Source organism: Sorex fumeus, unplaced genomic scaffold, assembly GCF_029834395.1.
Source record: "Sorex fumeus unplaced genomic scaffold, SorFum_2.1 ptg000039l, whole genome shotgun sequence".
NCBI classification, from domain to species: domain Eukaryota; kingdom Metazoa; phylum Chordata; class Mammalia; order Eulipotyphla; family Soricidae; genus Sorex; species Sorex fumeus.
This window is the reverse complement of record NW_026606096.1, coordinates 26,439,745-26,466,382: the sequence shown is the minus strand read 5'-3', so window position 1 is coordinate 26,466,382 and position 26,638 is coordinate 26,439,745. Positions and strand designations below refer to the sequence as shown.

Sequence of the window (26,638 nt, the reverse complement as noted above, 5' to 3'; positions counted from 1 at the left end):
CGAAGCCAGGTCGGCCATGTGCAAGGCAAACACTCTACCCACTGTGCTATTGCTCCAGCCCCCTCTAGGACTCTTTAGGGAAAATATCTCTTGTTTTGGAGATCCCCTCCCCGCAAGCAGTGCTGGGAGGCTCCAGAGGTGACCTGGCAGTGCTTGGAGGACCCTGTGCTGGGGACCAGAGTCTGCTGTGTGCAGAGTATGTGCTTAATCCCTGTACTATTTCTCTAGCCCCAAGGAAGAAATGTCTTTAGAAGTGGATTTAGGGGCCAGAGTGATAGTACGGCAAGTCGGGTGCTTGCTTTGCATGAGGCCCATCTGGATTCGATCCCCGACATCCCATGTGGTCCCCTAAGCTCTCCAGGAGTGATTCCTGAGTACAGAGCGAAGAGTAACCCCTAAGCATTGCCAGGTGTGACCTAAAAACCTAAAAAAAAAAAGTGGATCTAGGGTTGGAGAGATAGCACAAAGATGAAACTCAGAGCCTGGCACAGCAAGGCATGGACTACTGCACTATCTCCCTGCCAAGAATATTAGGGAAAAATTACAGAAGGGTAAAATAATTTCATCAAGACATCCTCAATACTATCATTTCTATACACACAACATGGCATTTACTTTGCACAGAGCCTTTGAAATTCAGCACATATTCCGCCTCCTGTTTACAATACTAAGCTCCCAACAGTCACCTGAGCCAGCGGCTCCTGGAGTGAAGTCTCCAGGGGACTTGAGGAAAATATATACGAAAGAAATATTAGTTGGAAACAATCACTCTGGACAAGAACTAAGTGCTGAAAGTAGGTGAACGGTATACATGATAGCCTGTCAGTACCTGTATTGCAAACAGTAATGCCTAAAATGAGAAATGAGAGAGAGAGAAAAAGAAAGGGAGAGTGAGAGAGAAAGAAAGAGATAGAGACAGAGATATAGAGACAGAGACGAAAGACAGAGAGAAGAGAGGTGCCTACCATAGAGGCAGGGAGGGATGCGGAGTGACATGAGGGGTAGGAGGGAAACTGGAGATACTGGTTGGTGCTGGGAAATTATACTGGTGGATGGTGTTAGAACATTGTATGACTGAAATCCAATCATGAATAGCTTTATAATGCTCTATTTCACAGTGATTCAATACAATAAAAAATAAAATCTGTATCATAAGTTTTTTTAAAAAAGAAAAGAAATGGCACTTCATAATTTTTTTTATGTTTTGCTTTTCAGACCACACCCAGTAATGTTTATGGGTTATCCCTGGCACTGAGCTCAAGAATCACTTTTTTTTTCTTCTTGGGTCACACCCGGTGATGCACAGGAGTCACTCCTTGTTCATGCACTCAGGAATTACTCCTGGTGATGCTCGGGGGACCATATGGGACGCTGGCAATCGAACCTAGGTTGGTTGCATGCAAGGCAAAAGCCCTACCCGCTGTGCTATTGCTCCAGCCCCAAGGATCACTTTTTTTTTCTTTTTGGGTCACACCTGGGGATGCACAGGGGTTACTCCTGGCTCTGCACTCAGGTATTACTCCTATTACTCCTGGCGGTGCTCAGGGGACCACATGGGATGATGGGAATCGAATCCGAGTCTGCTATGTGCAAGGCAAACGCCTTACCTACTGTGCTATCACTCCAGCACCCTCAAGGATCACTCTTAACGGTACTCAAGGGCACCAGCGATCAAATTAAGGATGATGGCATGCAAGGCAAGTGCCCTACCTGCTGTACTATCTCTCTGACCATGACACTTCAGAATTATATGGGAGGGAAATTTCTAGTTCAATAAGAATTATTCTCTAATATATGGAGGCCAGTTGTTAATGATGATTTTTCAAAAAATGTGCAGATGGTGTGGTATAAAACTTATGCTTAGAGAATACTCTTTGGGCATTTTGTTTTGTTTTGTTTTGTTTCCTTTCCTTTCCCAATGACTAGACCAATAATAACTACTAAACACAATATTTATGTGGAAAGTTATAGGATCAAAAATGGCTTTGCACTACAGAGAACTTGATAAATATTACAAGCAAGGGCTTGAAGATACAACTGTCTTCACTGCAGATACTTACTTAAAAACTAAATTGAATCCACACATTGTAAACATGATGGCCAAGTAACCCATCACGCCAAAGGCATAGCTGAGTTTGTAGATTAGGAGAAACCATTTGTAGACCAGTCTACGGAGTGAAGGAGGAGGAGAAAGAGAGAATGTGATATATTACAATACAGCATTTATCTTTTTCAAATCTTGCTATGTTAGTTTAACTTCTAAATTTTATTAATTATGGAATATAATCTAATATATATGTTATGAGCTAAAGTCAGTGAAAAAAGAATTTTCATGTAATGTCTAAAGCACAATATAAAGAACTCCATATGCATGCGCACACATTTGCAGACATAACAGTGTATTACATGACAAGTACTCCAAGTATGTTGTTCCTCTTGTGAAAATGGCCTTCACAAATCGTTGGTTCTGTCTAGAAACTCTTGGATCTCTTCCAACCTTCTCATTTCAAAGAAAAGTTGCTATTCATCTCCACATTTTAGAGGGTGAAAACCAAATATTTAAATGGTTCATCTTTAAAATATTTCACAGGAGCTTAACTTGTTCTCTAATAGACATAAAAAATCATCCTTATCTTTTTGCCGTTTCAGACTTTATAGATTTTCTCTTTATCCCATCAGACTGGTCTGGATAGAATGGAACTCTAGTTCACAAAAGAAGGAGCAAGCTAATGAGCACATGATGCGATTATAAGTAATTTGGAAATGATCTGAAAATTTATATAAACATTCAGAGATTGACAGTGATTTTTCAAACAGTCATTGGGATATTATGGCCTCATTTTCTTTGTCTGTTTGTTTTTTGGCTTTTGGGTCATACCCGGTGATGCTGGGGGCTACTTCTTTTTTTTCCCCTTTATTTTATTTATTTTGGGGGCTACTTCTTGCTCTGCATTTAGGAATTACTCCTGGTGGTGCTTCGGGGGACCATATGAAATGTTGGAGACCGAAACCTGGGTCAACGCATACAAGGTAAATACCCTCCCTGCTGTACTATCACTCGGGCCCCTGCCTCATTTGTTTTGAAAGTAATAAGTTGTCCATGACTTAATATTTATCAGCTAGTTTCAAGTTGAAATACTAACTTCTAGCACTTGTTCCGCTTCAAGATGTGTGGCACACAATTTCTAGCAGAATAAAATTAAGTCCTAAGCTAAAAGCAAGCATGCAAATAGTGCTCTCTCAGAATGCTCACAACACTTTCACTTCTCTATCCCCAGGCTTTACTAGCTAATAGAGTAATAACTTTTCCCTGTGTGTTGCATAACCAGTAAGGAATGAAGGTGAGTGCAGAGCCCCTAAACTCCCAATACCCCTGTTTCTGAAGGTAAAGGAAGCGTAGCATCCTCCTGCCTACCCATGGAAATGAACTGTCATGATACATGGAAGACGAAAGGGATCATGGGCCAGCAGAGGCGACGTACCGCGGAGTTCTCCCTGAGAGGGGCTTGCGTGTCGCTCTGAAGAGGATGTAGCTGGTGATAACGGAGAACATTCCCCACATGGACAGGAACCGCCACCAGTAGAGTTTGATGGTGAAATACAAAGGCACAACCCACATCTGCAGCAGCGTCACCAGCTGTCGGGAAACCAACAGAGTCAAGTCCGGGAGGAAATTTCTCAGAGGCTCCAGGGGTTATGCAGGACTCTAAAGGTCTGCAATGCCCCGATGGCTACCAGCTCACTGCCAGATTCTAAAATGCATCTCTGTGCAAAAGCGTGGAGCTCAGTGATCTGGAAAACAGAAGGACAAGATCATCCCAAGAACCCTCTGTCCCAAGGCTCCTTTCCTCTGGGTATTTTCGGGTGAACTCTCTCTCTCTGACCCCCCCAGGGCTTCAGGCATGGAGAGAGCGGCCTCACTTCTGTCGTAAATTTGGAGATGACCAAGTGCTCTGCTGGTCAGTCCAGAGGGAGGATGCAATCAAATGGGACGCACTCCGGAAACAAGAGTAGCAGGCGGGTAGGACAAGCTCAGGAGCATGTGCAAATGTACAGCACCATAGAGGCCACTGAAGGGATGGGGTCTGTGCTTCCAAGCAGCTCCTGGGTTCTCTCCTGCCTGCGGTCCTGGGATGCTTTGAAGGCTGCATGCCCCTACCCCAGAGACTCCCTTGCCCTGACTCCTGGCTCCACAGCCCACCATTCATTTTGGATTTACCTATTGAGTTTCCCATCCCTTATGTGCTGCAGTCTGTTTTCTGTCTGTTTGTGTGCAAACCCTAAGTGACCTGTCCCACAGATCTGAACCTGGTTCCAATTCCAGAGGGCAGGAGCTGAGCTGGGCTGAGAAAATAGGCTGTGTCAGGGAACGGGGTGATTCCCACACTGGGGTCCCACATTGTGGGAAGTAGATCACGGTCACAGTCACGGTCTTCCCGTTATTCATCGATTTGCTTCAGTGGGCACCAGTAACATCTCCATCGTGAGACTTGTTGTTACTGTGTTTGGCATATAGAATACTTCACGGGTAGCTTGCCAGGCTTTGCCATGCGGGCGAGATACTCTCAGTAGCTTGCTGGGCTCTCTGAGAGGGGCAGGGGAATTGAACTCGTTTCAGCCATATTGGCCGCTTGCAAGGCAAACGCCTTACCCACTGTGCTATCGCTCCAGCCCAAGGGAAGTAGATAATTTTCTATTTTGTTGTTTTTCTGGGTCACACTCAGCAGTGCTCAGGATTTACTCTGGGTTCTGCCGTCAGAGATGACTCCTGGAGGAGATGGAGGAACCAAGTAGGATGCCAAGAACCAATCCAAGGTTGGCCGCATGTAAGGCAAGCACCTTACCAGCTGTACTACCGCCCAGGCCCCCAGTCATTTTCCACAATAGCAGCAACTCTGGGTCCTTTAGGTTTTATCCTACTCAGGCTGCCTATGGGCTATTTGCTCAACATTACAGGCGAGGGGACTTTTAGAATATATATACTTTTAAAATTAAATTAAATTATTGGGGGATCCAAACAATGCTCAAGTTTCCCAGGACCCTCTTTTGGCAATTATCTGCCAATCTGTCAAACTGCCAATGAGAATGTCCAAGAACACTATGCTTGAGAGCCAGGCGGTGCTAGGGATTGTCCAGACCATCCTGGAGGCAGGTGGGGGGGGGGGGGGCGCTTCCAGTGAGTTTCATAGAGTCTGTGGCAATACTTTGCCAAGGAGGGTTTGAACCAGGCTGGTTTAGTGGGAAGGAGATTCATGGTCAGTTCACAACATCTTCCAGTGATATGCAAAGATATATCATCTGCATTAAAAAGTATCACAATCATGGTCCTCCTGTTGCTCATCAATTTGCTCGAGCGGGCCCAGTAACGTCTCCATCGTGAGATTTGTTGTTACTGTGTTTGGCATATTGAATACATCACGAGTAGCTTGCCAGGTTTTGCCTGCAGGTGAGATACACTCAGTAGCTTGCCGGGCTCTCCATTAGGGACAAAGGAATCAAACCCAGTTCTGCCGGCTGCGCACCAGGCAAATGCCATACCGCTGTGCTATCACATCCAATTATTTGTTTTCTTTCCTTCACCATGTGATAAAAAAAAAGGAGGCAACTAAGGGGAATGATTTTGGATCTTTTAGAAAGATCTGGGTTCATTCTTTTTTAGAGGGACACACTGGGCAGGCTCAGGGCTTACTCCTGGCTCTCTGCCTAGGAATCACTCCTGGTGAAGCTTGAGGGACCATATGTGGTGCCAGGATTCAACTGAGAGTAGCTGTGTACGAAGCAAGTGCATTACCCACTCTACTCTCTCTCTGGCACTAGCATCTTTGTAATTTGACCCTGAGTATGGGTCATTGTTTATGATAAATGATAGGTTTAGATCTTTAGTCAATTTCTTCAGAAATTAAAGAAGGAAATGGACAAGAAACTTACCTTTTAAAATCTGATCACCTATTATTTTTGTTTTTCATCTTTTAACTTTAAGAAATTGGATCATCTCAAGCTAGAAAGATAGTAGAGGTGTCAAGGCATTTGTTTGGCATCCCGTTGCCCCTCATTCAATCACTGGCACCCCTTATGGTCCTCTGAGCCCCGCCAGCAGAGGTGTCTATGCACAGAGGAAGAAGTGGCCCCAAAGCAACAACAAAAAGACCCCACCTCAGACCCCCGAAAAGCATTTTTTAAAAAAATTTTTATTAGTGAGACACCATTAAGTACAGTTGTAGACTTACAAATTTTTGTGCTTGGGTTTCAATTATACAATGATCAAATACCCATCCCTCCACCAGTGCCCATTTCCCACCACCACGGATAGAAAAGCACAATCACAATCACAAATCATCCTGTTAATCGTCGATTGCCTCGAGCAGGCCCCAGTAACGTCTCCTTCATCCTAGCCCTGAGGTTATATTCAAGGCTCTTTAGGAGAATGAGACCCATCATTGTTACTGGTATTTGGCATATTGGGTACGCCACAGGGAGTTTGCCAGACTCTGCCGTGTGGGCAGGCTACATTCGGTAGCCTGCCAGTTTGTCCAAAGTAGGAATGAGATAATAAGATGTCATAATAGGATGACATTATGCATTTTTTAATAAAGGAAAAATCAAATAAGAATTTGACTCAGCACTACATTTCTCCCTATATATGCTGAGTCTTTAAAAATAAAACCCGAATTTTATGGCTGGAGTGATATAGCACAGCAGAGGGCATTTGCTTTGCAAGCTGAGCCAGGTTCGATTCCTCTGCCCCTCTCGGAAAGCCCAGCAAGCTACCGAGAGTATTTTTCCCATGCAGCAAAGCCTGGAAAGCTCCCCGTGACGCATTTAATATGCCAAACACAGTAACAACAAGTCTCACAATGGAGACGTTACTGGGCCCACTTGAGCAAATCGATGAACAACGGGAAGACAGTGCTACAGTGCTACAATTTTATGTAGTTGTTTTTATGTAGTTTTGTTTTTACGTGGCCCAGCATGTGGGAAGGGATGAGTGTTTGATCATTGTATGACTAAAACGCAAACATGAAAGCTTTGTAACTGTATCTCACAGTGATTCAATTAAAAGATTAAATAAGTAAAAATTTAAAAAATAAAAATAAAACTCGAAGAGTCAATTGATTTGAATTCAGTTCAAACTACCATGCTTCTTCATTTTATACTTCTGATAATAAGACAGAATATTTAAGACTATTTAATTTCATCAATTGTGCAGATTTACAATCTATGATCATTGGAAGGAATGATTGGGTTAAATTTTTATAAAACAAGTTTTCTCCCTGTGAATCTACCATCCATTTCTAGAAGATCCCAAATTATTCTCCCTGGGTGCAAGAATCTGTAAGTAATAGTGAAGAACAGTGGTCAAATGAATAAACATGCTACCTTTTAAAAATAGGCCATGTAATTCAGAAATAAAAGAAAACTATCGAAAACTATAGTGCATTATGCATGCAGCTATTTAATTTCTTAGCTATCTTCAACTTGTTTACCCAACACCCTATTTTATTGATATGTAAGGAGAAAGGTAAGAAATTTGCATTAGGAATTCAACAGTTGCATGAGAAGTCCGTTTGGGGATGAGGATTTCATTTCACTGCAATTTCAAAGATACTCCAGCAGTTTTCAGAGTCGTAAAAAGTTCTCATTTTTAGTAGTAACTGCTACTAAGAAAACTAGGAATGTTGTTCCTCATAAATAAACACCAGAAGCAAGGGAAATCAAGGTGCATGCATGCATGCACGGGGAAGCCGCAGCTGGGACATATTAATTAATGCCCGGAGGGGTCACCATCTGGGCATGCGCCTCGGTAACACATCTGCATTGCTGGCACGCGGCAGCCCTACATCTGGATCCCATCACCCACCTTCTCCCCACCCCCACAGGAGGGCAGGAGGAATTTCCTGATGAGTCCGGATACTGCCCAAAGGTACCATGTCTTTTTCTTGCAGCCACACACAAGGAAATGGCAAGGAATTGCGAAGCAAGACAAAACGAGACACCTTTTTATTTGTATAAAATGAACGGGTCATAAATATGAAAGAAATGAGGGGAGACAGAGAGAGGGAGGGAGGGGGAGAGAGAGAGAGAGAGAGAGAGAGAGAGAGAGAGAGAGAGAGAGAGAGAGAGAGAGCTCTGGGCTGAAAATCCCAAACTATCTGGGGAGTTGTCGGGGTTGGTAGTGTTTGAGGAAGAGCAGAAAGATGGTGAGAGGTAAGCTGAATATTATCTGTAAATAAATAACTCCAGGAAGTGTGCTGCTTTTAAAAGCAGTGAAGGAAATTGTGAACCAAAGTGGAATAAGTAGACTATGGACTCAGGAATTCTTTGGGGCCATGCTCCTATTTCGAGCTTCAGTCTATTCAGATTGTTGCTCTTGCCTACTTAAATCCTACAGGAGGCTCTGCAATGTTGTGTGTGTCGTAATGTGAACATTTGTATTTTGCCTAATTTAAAAAAGATCTGAGTGATACACTTCTTTGTTGGTGTGTAATAGGTTCTAGTGTTACATCACTACTAGTAGGCAGGAAGTTCGATTTAAAAGGAGCAATGTAGGGCTGGAGAGATAGCACAGCGGGTAGGGCATTTGCCTTGCACGCGGCTGACCTGGGTTTGATTCCCAGCATCCCATATGGTCCCCTGAGCACCACCAGGAGTAACTCCTGAGTGCAGAGCCAGGAGTAACCCCTGTGTATTGCCAGGTGGGACCCAAAAAGCAAATAAATAAATAAATAAAAACATACAAAAATAAAAGGAGCAATGTTCAATCTGCAGGACATTATTTGCCTATGAGTTGTCTGAGCCCAGATTCTTTGTCTTCTACTGACTTAAGGGAAGTCCTTAGGTTGATGATGATGAAGACCAGTCATCAGGTTTCCTACTGACTTGAGGGAAGATGAGGATTCTTTGGGATACCCAACCCTAGTTCTTGTGGACATGAAAAATAAGGCATAAAAAAAGGTTAAGAAAAATTTCAAGTTTAATGAAATGCCATTTAAAGACATTCCAGGTGCTGGAGAGATACTACAGAGAGGTGGCTTGCCTCCCCTGGAGTATGGCCAGCCTGGTTCAATCCCTGGAATTCCATCTGGCCCCCCAGCACTGCCAGGAGTGATTCCTGAGTGCAGAGCCAGTCGTCAAGTTCTCAAGCAAAACCAGGTGTGGCCCCCAAACAAACAAACAGCTACAAAAAAGACATGTAGAAACCATTTAACTTTGAGATTTCATCTGTCTACACCATATCAATACTATCAACAAGAAAGAGAAAAATTGAAGTATTTATTGCTTGGTTTATGTTGTGATTTGTTTATTTAAAAAAAAGTCATTGTTTAAAAACATCTAGGTATGTTTGCACCTTTTAAAATTTTTTGATTTGGGGGCCACCTTTGAAATACTCAAGGACTACTCCTGTCTCTACACTCAAGGATCACTCCTGGAAAAGTCCAGGAAACCATATGTGGTGCCAGAATTGAACCAAGGTCAACAGCACGCAAGGCATACACCTTACTCGCTGTACTATCACCAGTCCTATTTTCTGCACTTTAAAAGTCATTTCCAGCTATGTTTAGGTAACTAGCAGACTATGGTCAATTTTGGAGTATATTGATAAATGATTCTTGTATATATATGAGTATATATAAACTATTTTTATATCTGTCACTGTCCTCCCGTTGTTCATTGATTTGCTCGAGCAGGCCCAGTAACTTCTCCATTGGAGACTTTGTTGTTACTGTGTTTGGCATATCGAATACGTCATGGGTAGCTTGCCAGGCTCTGCCATGCGGGTGAGATACTCTCGGTAGCTTGCCGGGCTCTCCGAGAGGGGCGGAGGAATCGAACTCGGGTCGGCAAGTTGGCTGCATGCAAGGCAAACGCCCTACTCCAGCCCATTCTTATATATCTATATATAAAAACTATTCTCTCTATATAGAATATTATAACATATTATTACATATAAACTATTTTATATAAACTATTCTTATATCTATATCACGGTCACGGTCCTCCCATTGTTCATCGATTTGCTCGAGCGGGCCCAGTAACGCCTCCATTGGAGACTTTGTTGTTACTGTGTTTGGCATATCGAATACATCACAGGTAGCTTGCCAGGCTCTTCCGTACGGGCGAGATACTCTCGGTAGCTTGCCGGGCTCTCCGAGAGGGGCGGAGGAATCGAACTCGGGTCGGCAAGTTGGCTGCATGCAAGGCAAACGCCCTACCGCTGTGCTATCGCTCCAGCCTATATATATATATATATATATATATATATATATATATATATATAAACATTAAAACCCTAATACTTCAAAAAATAAAATAGAAACATCCAGGTATTTAGTAGTATCTCTAACACAAGATTACAAAATACCCTTTTTTGAATACTTTCTTTTTCTTTTGAAAATCATTTATTTACTTTTACATTAAAGGGAGGTGGGTGAGGCCACATCTGACTGTACTCAGGGCAGACTCCTGGCTCTCTGCGTAGGGGTCACTCCGGGTGGTGCCTGGGCTGGAACTCAGGTCAGAGGCATTTAAAGCAAGTGCTTGAATAACCCTGCACTCTCTCTGGTCACTCTCGAGGATTGTTTGTAACTTTTGGCACTAATAGAAGCTGCTGATGTATATTTATTTATATGTATATATTCACCTCTTCTTTCTTATACTCCCCTCTCTTCTCTCCTTCCCTTCCAGAGATGAAAACTGAGGACGTGAACATGCAAAGCCACTGGGTTTCATCCTTACTAGGAGCTCTCTCTCCCTCTTTCTCTCTCTCTCTCTCTCTCTCTCTCTCTCTCTCTCTCTCCCTCTCCCCTCTCCCTCTCTCTCCCTCCTGCTCTCTCTGGAATGATAGTACAGCAGGGAGAGCACTTGCCTTGCCCACAGTTGACTGACCCAGGTTTGATCCCCAGCATCCCATATGGTCCCCTGAGCACCACCAGGAGTAGTTCCTGAGTGCAGTCAGGAGTAACTCCTGAGCATCACACTAGTGTGCAAAATACACACACACACACACACACAAATAGTAGTAGTAGCAATAGTAGTGGTGGTAGTAGTAGTAGTAGAAGTATTAACATCTTCAGTGTACACAGCTGATCACAAGTATTGTTGTGTACGGGCTTCCTGTTTCTCCAGCTTCCATTCCTTGCTACGCTTCCAGGTAAGTTGCCTGACTCTAACCAGCTCCATCCACTTACTGGAGATCAGATATTGCAGGATCAGCATAGCCTGCTCCCCCACTGGAAACAGTTCCGCGAGGACATCAGCTTTCAGCTGACAGCCTGGAGAATGAGGTGGCTCAGTCTTTGGGCTCTTTCTCCAGCCCCGCTCCCCCCAATAAAATAAATATTCTTTATAAATCATGTTTTTTTCATTTCTGTCTTGGCTGTTCCCGAAATATTTCTCCTACTCTCATGGGTCCAGAGGTGTGAAAGTCGGGAGCCAGTGGACCCCCGAGAGCCCCCAGTTCTCTGCTGCCTCCTGCCTGGCTCTTCCAGACCCTCACACAAGCAGTGGTCCCCAAGTCTAGTGAAATTGTTTGGTACCTTCACAACACCATTTTATTCTCTCTCTCTCTCTTTTTTTCTCTCTCTTTTCTTTTTGGGTCACACCCAGCAATGCACAGGGGTTACTCCTGGCTCTGCACTCAGGAATTACTCCTGGCGGTGCTTGGGGGACCCTATGGGATGCCCGGATAGAACTGAGGTCCTCCACATGGAAGGCAAACACCCTACCCTGCTGTGCTATTGCTCTAGCCCCCAGGTTTCTTCTCTTGTGGAGTGTAAACTCCGAAATTGATTAACGTTGAATGTTTCTCCCCATTTCCACCTTTGCCAGCCTCTGTCCCAGTTACAGATCTCCCTGTCATTCTTTTGACTTTCCAGACTGGGGTAGCAATTTGTCCATCAACTTCAGTTCTCTGACAGGGCCAAAGAACGTTACTGATATTTAGTTTGGCTTTTTTAAAATTGTAAGATAGGGGTGGAGGTCTTTGAAGCTGTTTAGTGGGCCAGAAACTGGAAGTCCTTACTTTGAAAGTGTCATTCATTGAAAGATCAGGAAGTGAAGGCTCGCTCTGGTTCACTGAATTTGTTTTTTATTTCAGCGCTTTAGTGGGCGGTGCTCGAGGACCTGCTGCTCTATGCTCGGGTTTGCCCCTAGCAGTGCTCAGAGGACCAGACAGTGGCAGGGATTGAATCGAATCTTCCACACGCCATATGTGTGAATTCAGCTCACACTGCTGAAACATCTCTTGGTCCCAGGCAGAGCCGTCTAAACCCCCAGCTCGTCTTTCTTTCCCTATCTCACCTGGCTTCGTCAACTGAGTTGTAGATTAATGACTGAATAGTCACATTTGCTCTGGGAAAGCATTAAGGAAAGGAGTCGTTCATTAGGGAACTGCTTTTGACAGAAATTAAAAGGTAAAGGTAAAGGCCCTCCCGTTGATCATCGATTTGCTCAAGCGGGCCCAGTAACGTCTCCATTGGAGACTTTGTTGTTACTGTGTCTGGCATATCCAATACTCTCGGTAGCTTGCCGGGCTCTCCGAGAGGGGCGGAGGAATCGAACTCAGGTCGGCCATGTTGGCCGCTTGTAAGGCGAACGCCCTACCCGCTGTGCTATCGCTCCAGCCCGATAATTTCTACTTCCCGATTTGGGATAATTTCTACTTAATCGTACTGTGAATGTATTCTATAGAAATGCGATATTCCTGCCAGATAAGGAATGATCATTACAGAAGAGAGCATGAAAGGAGCTTCTTTGTCCAGGAAGTGAGTGGGGTTTTGTTATTTTTGTCTGTATATTTGGTAATTTTTGCAGTGACGGGGATCAAACCCAGACTGTGTATGTACAAGATATTAGAGGTAGTGAGCATAAGAGGAGAACCAGAGTGTTGAGTTTCATAATCCTTGTTGTTCTATGTAATCATACATTTTTATTTTATACTTACTTTATTTTATTACATAAGAATCTGTACAATTACATTGCATGAATATTATATATAAGCGCTCCTTTTTTTTTTTGCTTTTTGGGTCACACCTGGCGATGCACAGGGGTTACTCCTGGTTCTGCACTCAGGAGTCACTCCTGGTGGTGGTCAGGGGACCATATGGGATGCTGGGAATCGAACCCGGGTCGGCCGCATGCAAGGCAAACACCCTACCCACTGTGCTATCTCTCCAGCCCCTGCACTATCTCTTGAGTATATCCTGAACCAACTACTCACTCTGCACTCAGGAATCACTCCTGGTGGTGCTCAGGAGACCATGTGGAATGTCGTGGATTGAAACCAGGTCAGCCACATGCCAGGCAAGTGCCCTGCCTGCTGTACTGTCTCACTCCAGACAAGGAGACATTTCTGAATTGTGGCAATGTTAGGCAATAAATTCCTGCTGCAGTATTTCCATTTGCAGCTAAGGAAACCACGGTTCTGTTCTACTGCTGGAGTTTATCCTTACCCTTGATATAAGAAAAAATGGCTAATGAGGAAGGATTCTAGAATCTCTGTATTATTTATGAAGTTATTTAATCCCTCTGAACTATATTTACAATGGGAAGACATAATTACCTCCAGAGTATTTTAAATAATGTGCAAAAAGCACTTATGACAACTATAATAACAGAATTAATACATGTAGCTACAAACATTATGGGCTGGAGCAATAGCACAGCGGGTAGGGCGTCTGCCTTGCACGCAGCCAACATGGCCGACCCGAGTTCGATTCCTCCGCCCCTCTTGGAGAGCCCGGCAAGCTACCGAGAGTATTTGATATGCCAGACACAGTAACAACAAAGTCTCCAATGGAGACGTTACTGGGCCCGCTCGAGCAAATCGACGATCAACGGGAGGGCCTTTACTTTACTTTACTTTACAAACATTATGGTTAGGGTTAGTATTAGTATTGTAATTTTAATCGTAACTTGCTCTCGTGATTATAATTAACATTATAGATATGTGATGTTACTACTGTTAGAGTTTATAACACTAAATAATAGAAATAAAATTTTCTATATGACTCTCCTATAGAAAGCAATTTTCTAAATTTTCTGTCTGGGAGGAGAGGCAGGGGGTCACACCCAAAACAGCTCAAGGCTTATTCTTTGCTCTGTGCTCCGGGATGTCTCCGATCACCCCAGAAGGTGTTTGGGGAGCCATCTAGGGTGCTGGGAATCAAACCTGGGTCAACAAGTGCCTTATCACTCCACTATTTCTGCAGCCCCAACTAATGTGTACAGATGAGTCTGAACTCTGGTAGTTCCCATATAATCTTAGATGCCAAGAGAAAAAAATTCCAGTGAAGCTCTTGCTGGATGATAGGACGGTTTAGGTGACTCTCTGTGGAAACCTGTCCATCAAATTCCAGCCCGGGACACGAAGTGGAGTGGGGCAGGAAGTCCATGGGGTTTCTGAGACAGTTCGTGCAGATTGCCAAGAGGAAGCGAGAAACCAACGGAGTCGGCAGTGGATGCTCTGGCCCGCATCCAGCTCTGGTCGCAGATATCCCTAGGGTTCCCGGGATGCCTAGAGGTCCCTGTGTGCTGGTGCCTGGCTCAGGCGGTGAAGCCCACAGAGGGAGCAGCAGGGTGGGAAGGCCTAGCCGAACCACTAGTCTCACCTCGAGCCAAAGAATGTCAGCAGAGGCTATGGGGAGGAGGGCTCAAGCTCCTGCTCTTTGGGACAGAGATCATCATCGATGCCCAGATGGGCCAACTGTCACTGTCACTGTCACTGTCCTCCCATTGTTCATTGATTTGCTTGAGAGGTCCCAGTAACATCTCCATCTTGAGACTTGTTGTTACTGTGTTTGGCATATGAGTGGGAACTATCTGAAGTATTCCTTTTTTTTTTGGGTCACACCTGGCAATGCACAGGAGGGGTTACTCCTGGCTCTGTACTCAGGGGATCATATGGGATGCTGGGAATCGAACCCGGGTGGGCCGCTTGCAAGGCAAATGCCCTACCCACTGTGCTATTTCTCCAACCCCTGAAGCATTCTTAAGGCCGTGGAGTCTGTGAGCCACCTGCAGAGCACCCAAGGGCCACCCTGAGACTCCACTCAGTCCCTGGCCACAGACAAGGCCTCTTCCAGCTCCTGGCCTGGTGCCAATGTCCTGCAGACTTCCCCGAAGAAAGCTCTGACACAGCCTCACACTCACTTCCAAGGGCTGCCTCGGGCCACTGCCCTTGGGCCGCTGTTCAGTAGAGTGACTGGGGGATTTGCTGCAGGAGCAGTGACCCCAGGGAGCAGCAGGGAGCGACTTGGAATCCGGTGAGGGTGGGGTGGGCGGTTTGAGCAGTAAAATCAACGGCTCTGGAGGGTTGTGATGGCAGCACAGCGTATGAAGGGCAAAGGGAAGCAGGTTGGCAGAGGCCTCCAGCTGTCAACAGTGACCTCGCTCAGCAGGTAGGGGGGGTCCCCTAGGTCATTAGAGTGAGACCATGTAGCGGCAGCAATCGCTTCAAGGGGCCCCTGGCCCTCAGCATTCTCCATGACAAAATGACACCCCACCCCACCGCTTGGCTCCTCGAGATTAACACAGAAGCTACTTCTTCAACAAGGTCAGATTCCATCAGCTGAAGCTACCTCGGAGGCCAAAAAAGGTGACAGAGCACTGGGACCCAGTGGGGGGGTGTGCTGAGTCCCATGGGGCACTTTCTTTCTTTCTTTTTTAAAAATTGAATCACTGTGAGCTACAGTTACAAAGCTCTCATGCTTGAGTTTCAGTCACACAATGATCGAACACCCATCCCTCCACCATTGCACACTAGACATCAGTATCTATGCCTTGAAATGTCCCCAAGTGTGTCTGGCTGCAAAATGACATCCAATTGAGGGCTACAGACCTAAGCAAACCATTTACTCCAAAGTGGTAGTAAAGCACATGCTAGGGCAAAAGGCAACTCAGATAGAGAAGGGAGCACCAAATAAAGGGTGTTGGAAGGATCCTCCCAGGATGGGAGAAGCATGCTGAAAGTAGACTATAGACCAAGCATGTTTGTCACTCAATGCCTCTTTTGCAAACCACAACACCCAAAAGGAGAGAGAGAACCAAAGGGAATGCCCTGCTACAGAGGGGGGGTGGGATGGGGGGATGGGGGGTGGGAGGGATACTGGGACTCGTCGGGGTGGAGAATGGGCACTGGTGGTGGGATGGGTACTCGATCATTGTATAACTGAAACCCAAGCACAAAAATTTGTAAGTCTACAACTGTACCTCATGGTGTCTCACTAATAAAAATTTAAAAAATAAATAAAAATAAAAAAATAAAATTGTAGAAGAAGTAGACATTGGAAGTTCTAAATACATGATAAAAATTATAACTCTTTGAGGGGATATATGTTAAACTGATTGTGATAATTATAATAAATACATATACCAAGTTAAAAAAAAAACCACAAAGTGGTAGTGAAGGAGGGACCTGGTGAGAGAAGCAGCATCCAGCGCAGCCTGGGCCCCATGCCCACCCACCCAGCGGTGACTCACGTTGTAGGACCTGCAGTGCCTTTGTCTCCACTGCACCAGCACCACCTGCGCGAGGACCAGGGCGCAGAGGAAGATCAGGATCATCTCCACGTGCATGGACTCGTGGCCGCGGTGCGTCGTGTCCATCTGCTCCTGCTGCGGGCTGGAACCGGAACATGAGGGCATCTGAGCAAGTCCTCTAGAGCGTGCGTCCAGAGAATAAACACAACGAAGCAAAACAAACAAGCACCAGAAACACTGCCACGATGCTTTCAGCAACTGCTCACAGCAGCCGTGTTCGGAAAACAACCCAAAGTGTCTGAGAGTGGAAGGCTGGGCAAAGAGACCGTGGCACATACACGCCAGGGAGTACTACTGGGCTGTGAGAGGAGATGGAATCCGGCAATTTGCTGCTACGTGGGTCGACCTGAAAGTTCTGCTGAGTGAAGCCCGTCAGACACAACAATGATCTCTCTCAGATATGGGATATCCTAAAGATGGCACCGGCAGAGATCCCATTCATGGAACTAAGGAAAACCCTTGAGTGAGTTGTACGAATTGTTTCTATTATAAGGAGGAAGACAACTCCGCATGACCAGTGACAGGCGTGAACATTCAAAGGGTGGCCAGGGCTTCTGCGTCTGCTGGACTCTTAGTTCTGTGCAGTGTGAGAAGAGCCTCATCATGTAGGTTCGGGCTTCCACTGCGGATGTGCAGAGGCAGCCTGGCACCGGGCTCCTGAGTTGCTGCCAGCGGGAATCCTGGACAGGTTCAGAATCCAAGTGGTGGCCCAGACCCATGGCACAGTCACTGCCATAAAGGTTGAGTTTTTAATCTCCACAGACTCATAGACTAAAGGACCTCAGGAAGTACATGTGGAACTAGAAGACTTCGTTTTTTTTATTTGATTTTTTTGGTTTTTGGTTCAACATGTAATAGTAGTGCTCAGGGGATATTTCTGGCTTTGCGTTCAGGTGTCACTCCTGGGGGTGATGGGCTGGGGAGCGAGGCGAGAGCCTCAATGCTCTCTCTGTCTCTCTGTCTCTGTCTCTGTCTCTCTCTCTCTGTCTCTCTGTCTCTCTCTGTCTCTCTGTCTCTCTCTCTCTCTCTCTCTCTCTCTGTCCCTTTGTCTTTTCTTTCGAGTCTTTGGAGCTAGAAGTGCTTTTTATTTTTTTCTTTTTGGGTCATACCCAGAGATGCTCAGGGGTTACTCCTGGCTCTGCACTCTCTGCACTCAGGAATTACTCCTGACAGTGCTTGGGGGACCGTATGGAATGCCGGGAATTGAACCCGGGTTGGCCGTGTACAAGGCAAATGCCCTACCCACTGTGCTACCGTTCCAGCCCTAAGAGCTTAGAAGCTTTAAAGGGGTAAAATGGGGGCTATTGGCAGGCCCCTAATTTTTCTGACCAGAAACTCAGCTCTAGACACAGAGGAAGCCCACGAAAGGACGAGGGGAAGCGGCCAAGAATTGAGGCCTCAGAAGAACCTACGACAACTGGATTCTCTCACCTCATCAGTTAGGAGGAAATGAACGTCGGTGATTGAGTCTCCCCACGAGGCGTGCGCTGCAACGTCTGCTCTACCAGACAAGAGCAGGTTTCCAGGAGGGGGGGGGGGCCAGGTAGCCTCGGATGTGATTTTAAAATAGGCCAAGATTGTGAATAACAAGCAAGAAGAACCCAGAGTCAAGACAAAGGAAAAGGGTTGGAAATGACAAACACTGTGAATGACTTGTAAGTAATGATCACGGCTGGGGAGACAACTTAGAAGGCTGGACGCTGACTTTGTGTAGGGGTGCCCTGAGTTCCATCCCTGACACAGCAGGATCCCCAAGCACTGCCCTGAGCCGGGAGGAGCCCCACAGGGGCCACTGGGTGTGGCCCTAACCCCAATATGTAATCAATCCTCACCCTCACTCAGAGCCATCAGTCACAAACTCCTCCAAATTTCTGCTTCTGACTAGTTAGGGCATGCATTTAGTTTGTAAGTCAGAAGAAGCTGCAAAGGTAATGTTCTGGGACTCAAGAATGCAACTTTTCAGCAGCATTTGAAGGCTGAAAAGGACCCCCGGCAGCTCAGTTTAGGCCCATCCAAATCCCGGGAGCGCCCCCTGCTGGACAATGTGCCAAAAGGACACCGCAGAGCCTGGTGAAAGTCATTTGTCAAACCAAGAAGCTGAAACCTATATAGCTTCCGTGGTGGAAGAAGCTGAGCTTAGAAAATAAGAATGATTTTAGAAGCTTATGAAATACAGTGATTCTGCTGAAGAAATGCAAGTCAAGAGAAATAAAAAATGCTCAGGAGCTTACATACAGTTTTTGCAGCCCTAAATCCAAAATACTGACCTAATAGTCTATGTAATTAGATTTTCCACTTAGGCCATGAGCTGGAAGAGTGAAATTATCATCAAAGAAGACTGTAACGCGGATGTAAAAGGAAACATGCTGTATGCTATTCATCCATTTCTTGATATATACTGAAGACATTTCTAAAATAAGGGAAACTTTGAATTTCGTAATGGGTAATGTAATACAAATGTAATAAATGCTTCCTCTTCTGATTAGGAAAACAATCAGAACTGATGCTCATGGGGGAACTTTGCATATTTATTTCATTTCCTTGTAAGGACCTAATGGCCCCACAGTAGGTACCAGAACACAAGGGAAATATCATGTAATGGAAACCAGATGCATCATATTCCTAAAAGAAATGCTGACGACGCGATTGTGAGGGATGGGGCCCCAGCTCAGTGGGGGTGCACAGGGCTGTGACTGGGCTGTCGTCTCTGAGGACCTCAGCCTTGTCGACCCACCTTCTCCGTCCTGGGAAACTGATACATCAGATGGTGGTTTTGAGTTTTCAGTCTAACAACTATTAAAAAAAAAATCTGAATCACTTACTTCCACTCTTCAGCTGCAGAAAACTTTGTGTGAGAGATCTGAAAAACAGAAAGAAAAAAAAAAAACAAATTTCTCAAAATGTTTTTGTTTTCTTAACTTGTACTTAATTTGGGAAACCCAAACCAGGAGAAACAGTGGTACATTTTCCCTAGTATGGGAAGAATTTAGGATAAATCCCCTGATAAAATGCTTGCTTATGGAATGACACACACACACACACACACACACACACACACACACACACGCCTAAGTACACACGCACATATATCTGCGTATTGTGATGCAATGATTAATTATGAACAAGTCCTCTCTTAGGTCCCATGACCAGATGAGGCTCAATTCTTTTGCCTTGTTCAGCAATTCATCAGGGCTGCAGGGAGCAATCTCCCAACAGGCACTAGCCCGCCTTGGCATCTGGCCTATTCTATTCTATGGTGTGGTTCTATTTTGCTGGCATGTTAAATGATGGCACTGAGGGGCCAGAGACATCATACAGGGGGTTCAATCCCCAGAAACACACACGCTCCCCTGAGTACTGCCAGGGTCACTTCTGAGTGCAAAGCCAGGAGCGGCTCCTGAGTACAGCCAAGTGTGGCCTCCTCCTCAGGCCCACCCCAATGGTGCCAGTGAGTATGAGCACAGCCAGGTGTGTGCCCCATCCCCCAGGCCTGCCCCACCGATACTAACGACTATCACCTCCAGATCCCAGGATTCAGAAATGAGAATTATCAGTCTTGTTGCGATTGCCCGGAAAGCTTGGCCTAGGGAGGGCAAGAATTTGGCCTAGGCCCTACAGAGCCAGTGACCGTCCACGAAAGGCTTTTGACAGATCCACAGAGGGTCTCTGTGCCTGCCCTTGGATCGCTGTCCATCCACAGTGCTGGGTCATTTGTAACCTTGCAGCCAGTGACAGGAAAGGTCAAGCTGTACGCTCCTCAGGCACATAAGCTGCCGTACTGCCAGCCCGGCTGTGTTAAAAGGAGTCCTTGGAAAGTTAAACCCTACAATGAAGGCAGAGATGAAGGGCAGCAAAAATCTAGCATCCCCCAAACTTGCCTTTGGGAGATGGTTGACATCAAAGATTGACTTTATGGCGGGGGCTCTGAAATCTGGGTAGAGGCTACCTTTGCAAACACATAAACACCAGTCTTTCCCAAACTTGACCCCAAGACTTTGATCGCTGTTTATTGAGGAAGGCAGAGCTTAAATCTGGACCCCCTATCTTATTGTGCTTTCTTTTCTCTTGCTCCAACTAATAGTTGTTAGACAGTTTCAGCTACTGTAACCAGTGCTGCGATGAATTTAGGTGTGAATATGTACAAGTAGTAGCTTCTAAAATTATTATTAAATTAGTGTTTTCATATTCTTTGAATTGATTCTAAGAGTAGACTTGCTGGATCAGATGAGAGATCCACTTTTAGTATTTTGAGATAGTTTCAAACTCTTTTTCATAGAGGCTGAACCAGCTTACATTCCCACCAATATTTTCTCACTCTGTTTTATAAAATTTCTGAATAGTCGTGATAGCACAGCGGTAGGGCGTTTGCCTTGCACGCAGCCAACATGGCCCACCCGAGTTCGATTCCTCTGCCCCTCTCGGAGAGCCTGGCAAGCTACCGAGAGTATCTCGCCCGCATGGCAGAGCCTGGCAAGCTCCCCGTGACGTATTCGATATGCCAGACACAGTAACAACATTGTCTCCAATGGAGACGTTACGTTACTGGGCCCGCTCGAGAAAATCGATGAACAACGAAAGGACAGTGACAATATATGTACAAGGAACAGTTCATGGTATGAAAATGAGGCAAAAAATCTATTAGCCAACACTCAAAGCTGGCTGTTATAAGTTAATTGACATTATAGAATGTGTTCTTATACATACTATACATAAGGTATATGACTTTACATGTATATGACTATTTTTTGTGCATACTTTTTTTCTTACATAAAGTATGTGATTTTATTTTTTGTACAATCTGGAGAAACATCAGGTTTGGGTAACAACTCTATGCTTACATGCATACAAGTGCACAACTGTTTCATTTCCTTCCCTTCGCTGGGGTACAAAGGTGTTGTCCTTGAAAAGGCACAAGAACAACGATAGAAAAGAGGGACTTTATTTACTCACAAAGCTCAATGACAAAAAAAAATCCTCAACACCTCCATACAAAAACAGGGAGGAAAGACAGCCACTTCCCCAAGAAAGACATACAGATGGTCAATAGGCATATGAGAAAGTGCTTGTCATCACTTATGATTAGGGAAATGCAATTCAAAACAGTAAGGAGATGTGATTTCACACAGTGACACAGTATATATCAAAAAAGTCTGGAAGCAGCTAGTTTGGGTGGGGTGATGGTGAGAAAAGAACCTGCATCCACTGGTGGTAGGAATGTCCTCTAGTTCAACCTCTCTGGGAAGCAGTATGGAGATCTTTGAAAATAAATGGGAATGAAACTCCCATAGGATATCCAACTATTTCACTTGTAGGTGTCTATCACCAAAACACAAAAACGTTAATTCAAAAGGATGTTTGCATACTCATGTTCAACACAACCCTTAGTATAATAGCCCAAATGTGGGAACAACCGAAATGCTCAACTATGGATGAACAGAGGAAGTTTGGTATATAAACACAATGGAGTACTATGCAGTTGTGAAGAAAGGACAACATCATGCAATTTGCTGTGACATGGCAACATGGATAGAACTTGAGGATATCATGCTGAGTGGAGTGAGTCAGAAGGACAGAGATAGAGGCAGAATGAGCTCTCTCATATGTGGGATTGACCTATACACAGTAAGGGAGCAACAAAGATCTAAAGGCACAGAATTGGAGAGTTGGTCCACAGAACTGAGTGTGTGTGATGTGGTAGGGGAAGGAGGATTAGAAGGAGGGGCTCTGGGACCACGATGGAGAGAAATAGGTTCTCTGGTGATGGGTGTGATGCTGGAACCACATACACATAAATCCATCATTAACAGTATTATAAAGCACAGTACTTACAAAAGCAAAAAATAAAATAAAAATAAATGTATAGTAATAGGAAATGAGTAAGTAGAAAATCAGTAAATAGGAAAAAAAGATTGCCTTTTTGGGCAATGAAATAACTTTGGTGGTAGGAGGGATGAGTATTATACATGTAAAGGTGTGACGTTAACCCTGGAAACTTTATAGTATTATGGATTTTGGAAGTTGAAACAACACTAAAATTTATCTGGAAGGATAAGCACATAAGAGCAGCCAGGAAAATCCAGTAGTAAAAGAAGCCCGAGGGTTGGCCTTCCAGACACTGAAATCCACAGTCGAGCCGCAGGAATGAGCTGAGAGCAGTTCTGGCCAAGGAACGGGAAGAGATAAGTGACCAGACCACGGGGGCCAGAAATAGATCCAAATACATAGGACCGATGAGTCACTGCTAATAGTGAGGAAAAATGGATTATTCAATAAATGGTGCCGAGACAATTGGCTAGACATTTGGAAAAAATGCAAAGCTGGATCCATACCTAACTCTACTTCAAAATAAATTCCAGATGGGGCAAATGTTTACATGTAAAATATTCCTTTAAGTGTTACTTGAAGGAAATATGGGTAAACATTTGTATGAATGTATGTGAAGATGGCATTTCTAACTACGATGTAGAGCCCAGAAATAATAAAAATTTTTTTTAAAAAAAGCAGATTTTGAAGACATTTAAGCACAAGGACCATGGGGAGAGCTGAGAGGACGGGAACTTGGGCTCGGTATGTAGAAACCCTGGGATGGGGGGTGGGGGGTGGGCCAGGGAGATGGGACAGTGGTGGGAAGGACCTTTGCCTTGCATGTGGCTGACCTGGGTTCAATCCCCAGCATCCCATATGGTCCCCTGAGCACCTCCAAGAATAAGCCCTGAGCTCATCTGGGTGTGACTCGAAAACCTAAATAAATAAATAAATAAATGAGAGAGAGAGAGAGAGAGAGAGAGAGAGAGAGAGAGAGAGAGAGAGAGAGAATAAACCCTGGTGTGACAATTCCCAGCACTGCGCAGTCCTGACAGGGCAAACTGTTGAACACCAAATCGGAAAAAGGTCCTGAACACCACCAGGTGCAGCCCCTAAATGAAATCCTCCCTAAAAAAGTCCAATCCACTCTAATTTCCGTTATTGGAAAGGGTACAGGGGAAAGTAGACCGCCCGAATGGGGAATCCGCCATCTGAGAGGGGGATACAGCACAGGTGGGGTATAGGTACAACAGCTGCCAGGTAAGGGCTGCCCCAGCTGCATCTCCCTTGAACTCACGCCTCCCCCTTTCCACTCTCCTTCCATGAAGCCCCAGCAGTTAGGAAAATCTCACTAATGTGAGTGGCAGAAACCCATCAGGAAACTCCAGTTGTGGTTCTGCATCGCTTAATGTTCTGGGCCACATGCAGCACTGCTGGTCATATTAGGTCCGCCGCCCCGCCCTCACCCCAGGTGGCATAGGCACAGGCAGAGAAATCACATTCCATGATGTTCGCATAGTGACAGAGCCACTCGGTGCCTCACACCCTAATCTGCACACTCTTAGGGTCCTAACGTGCCCCTGGTGTAAGAACTGCGGGTCTGGAGTGATATGGAATCCATGTTGCAGGGACAGGACAAAACTCCCGGGGATAGACAAAGTGGCAGTAGAGGCGGTGTGAGGTTTTCTCTAAGGAAGAGAAGTTTGGGTACAAAGGAGGGCTCTATGGTGAAACATCAGCTCCCTCCCTCCCTCCCTCCCTCCCTCCCTCCTCCCCTTCCTTCCTTCCCTCCCTCCCTCCCTCCCTCCCTCCCTCCCTCCTCCCCTTCCTTCCCTCCCTCCCTCCCTCCCTCCCTCCCTCCCTCCCTCCCTCCCTCCCTCCCTCCCTCCCTCCCTCCCTTCCTTCCTTCCTTCCTTCCTTCCTTCCTTCCTTCCTTCCTTCCTTGTGCTCCAACCCTTGAGTCATCTGCCAGGCCCTCTTGCTTCTTAAAAAATCTTCCAAACCGAAGGTTCAGAGAGATAGTACAGCGGGGAGGGCACTTCTTTGCACTCTGCTAACCCGGTTCAACCTGCTGCACCCCCAACCCCCAGCCCTTCAGGAATGAATCCTGAGTGCAGAGCCAGGGGTAACCCCTGAGCACCGCAGGTGTGAGGAGAGAGAGAGAGAGAGAGAGAGAGAGAGAGAGAGAGAGAGAGAGGCTGGAACGCTAGCACAGAGGGTAGGACATGTGCCTTGCATGTGGCTGACCCCGGTTCAATTCCCAGCATCCCATATGGTCCCCTAAGCACAGCCAGGGATAATTCCTGAGTGCAGAGCCAGGAGAAACCCCTGTGCATCGCCAGGCGTGACCCTAAAAGCGGGAGAGAGGAGAGAGGAAATAGGAGAGAGAGAGAGAGAGAGAGAGAGAGAGAGAGAGAGAGAGAGAGAGAGAGAGAGAGAATCCTCTAAATCGCGGGCCCAGAGAGATAGTACAGTGGTGCAGTGTAGGGGGCTTGCATTGCTGGTGGCCCGCCCAGTTTGCTCCTGGGCACCCTATCTGTTTCCAAGAGCCTTGCCAGGGCTGATCCTCAGCACAGAGCCTGAGTCAACCCTGGGCATCACCGGTGTGACCCCCCAAATAAAGAATCCCCCCCAAAGTCCTCCAGAGCTTTTCTGGGCGTTCCCCAGTAACCCAGCTCCTGGCCTGGCGAGGCCCCGTAGGCAGCCTGGGTCCGCAGAGCATCGCGGCCTTGGAAAGCGCCTCCTGCACGGGCAGGCGGACAGCCGCGGCCCGGGGGTCCACCAGGGTCGGCACCACCCCGGAAGTGGCTCGATCTTGTCCCGCCCACCGGCAGGGAGTGGCAGGGGGCCTGGGGTGGGGGTGTGATGCGGGGCGCAGGGTACCCGGGTGGCCACGTGGTCTGCGGGTACCCAAGCTCGGGGGGGAGGGGGGGGGCAGGGAGCTCCAGAAGGATGCTCTGATTTGGGGATGCTCCAGCCAGATGTCCCACCACCCCGAAACTCTCCTGGGCTGGCGGGCCCGGGGCAGAGTCTGCAAACCAGCTGCAGAAATGAGGCCCCGGAGGGGGCATTCGCGGGCCGGGCAGGACCGGGCAGGCGCCGGCTGGGAAGGGAGCCTGTGGGAGGGAGGGAAGAGAAAGGGACGGAGGGCGGGAGGGGTGCAAATAGGCTTCCCCCGGGCGGCTGCCTGGCGACCCCTTCGGGGCCCAGCCAGCCGTGCGCCCCCCGCCCGTACCTGCTCATGCTCCGGGGGCGCCTCCAGCACCGGCGCCGCCACCCTGCGCGCCCCCCGGGCCATGCCTCGGCTGCGGCGCCGAATCCGGGCCGGAGAGGGTCTCGCCGATCCGCCGGAGGGGGCGGCCCTGGAAGCCGAGCCGGGCGTGCGGCTGCGCCCTGCCCGCGCCCCCCAAGCCCCGGGAGGCCTCCTGGGGGAACCTGGCCCTGGTCACCCGCGCTCCCGGTGCGACCTACGCGCACAGCGGGAACCGGGGCTCCGACACCCCGAGGCTAGGCGGGAGGAGGCTCAGGGGGGCGGTCGGGAGAGAAATCGGTGGAGCAGGGAGTGAGACGCCTCGGGGACCGAGGGGGACAGGCCCTCGAGCGGCTGGAAGGAGCCTTCCCGGCCAGTGGGGGGGGGGGGCTGGGGGGAGAAGGGGGTCGAGAGGGTCGTCCAGTCTCCGGGAGACTGAAACCCCAGTGATCTTTCTGCCCTGGGTCCCCTGGACGCTCTTCTTCCATTGACTGTGACAGTCCCTTGTGAACTCCAATCTCCCCCAGCCAGGGGGGAGAACACAGACCCCCAGGGTCCTGAGCCCCTCTACTTTTATTTCTTTGCTTATTCATTTTGTTGTTGTTGTTGTCGCTGTTGTGTTCTGGGGTCCTCGCGATGAATTAATGTATCAGTGAGTTGTGGTGCATGGAAGACTTAGCACATCGAATAAAGAACCGAATCATGCAGTTTGTCCACCATGGATGAAACTAGAGGGTATTGCGCCGGATGAAGTCAGTCAGAAGGAAAGGGATGGGTATGGAATGATCTCAGTGGAGTGGGGGACTTAAAGTTCCACATCGCTGGACCAATGGGACTTCTATTCTTACCTTTTCAAGAAATCTTCTTATTGCTTACCATAGAACGAATGGCTAGAGGCAACAGAACTGGGAGCTGGACCGAAACTGAGTTGTGGAATTGTCTGAAGGGGAGGTCTCTGGGATTTTGGTCTAGAGAAGGAGGTACTCTGGCTGTGGGTGTGGTGTCGGATCAATATCTGCATGAAACTATCATTACAGTAGTAAATCA

At 46.8% G+C, this 26,638-nt stretch overlaps 1 protein-coding gene across 4 annotated transcripts in view; it reads right to left on the bottom strand.

Moving 5' to 3' along the window:
* RNF175 (ring finger protein 175) overlaps positions 1-25,750 on the bottom strand; it is a 40,805-nt gene extending 15,055 nt beyond the window's left edge. For 2 of the 4 annotated variants that reach the window (XM_056119155.1, XM_056119156.1), the window contains exons 1-5: positions 25,577-25,750; positions 19,359-19,396; positions 16,477-16,618; positions 3,483-3,637; positions 2,061-2,168 (exon numbers count right to left, since the gene is read on the bottom strand). In XM_056119155.1, the coding sequence (XP_055975130.1) occupies positions 2,061-2,168; positions 3,483-3,637; positions 16,477-16,618; positions 19,359-19,396; positions 25,577-25,639 (506 nt within the window). In that variant the 5' untranslated portion in view covers positions 25,640-25,750. The remainder of the gene's footprint in view (positions 1-2,060; positions 2,169-3,482; positions 3,638-16,476; positions 16,619-19,358; positions 19,397-25,576) is intronic. The other 2 variants (XM_056119157.1, XM_056119158.1) reach the window with 1 other exon arrangement.
* Positions 25,751-26,638: the final 888 nt, after the last annotated feature.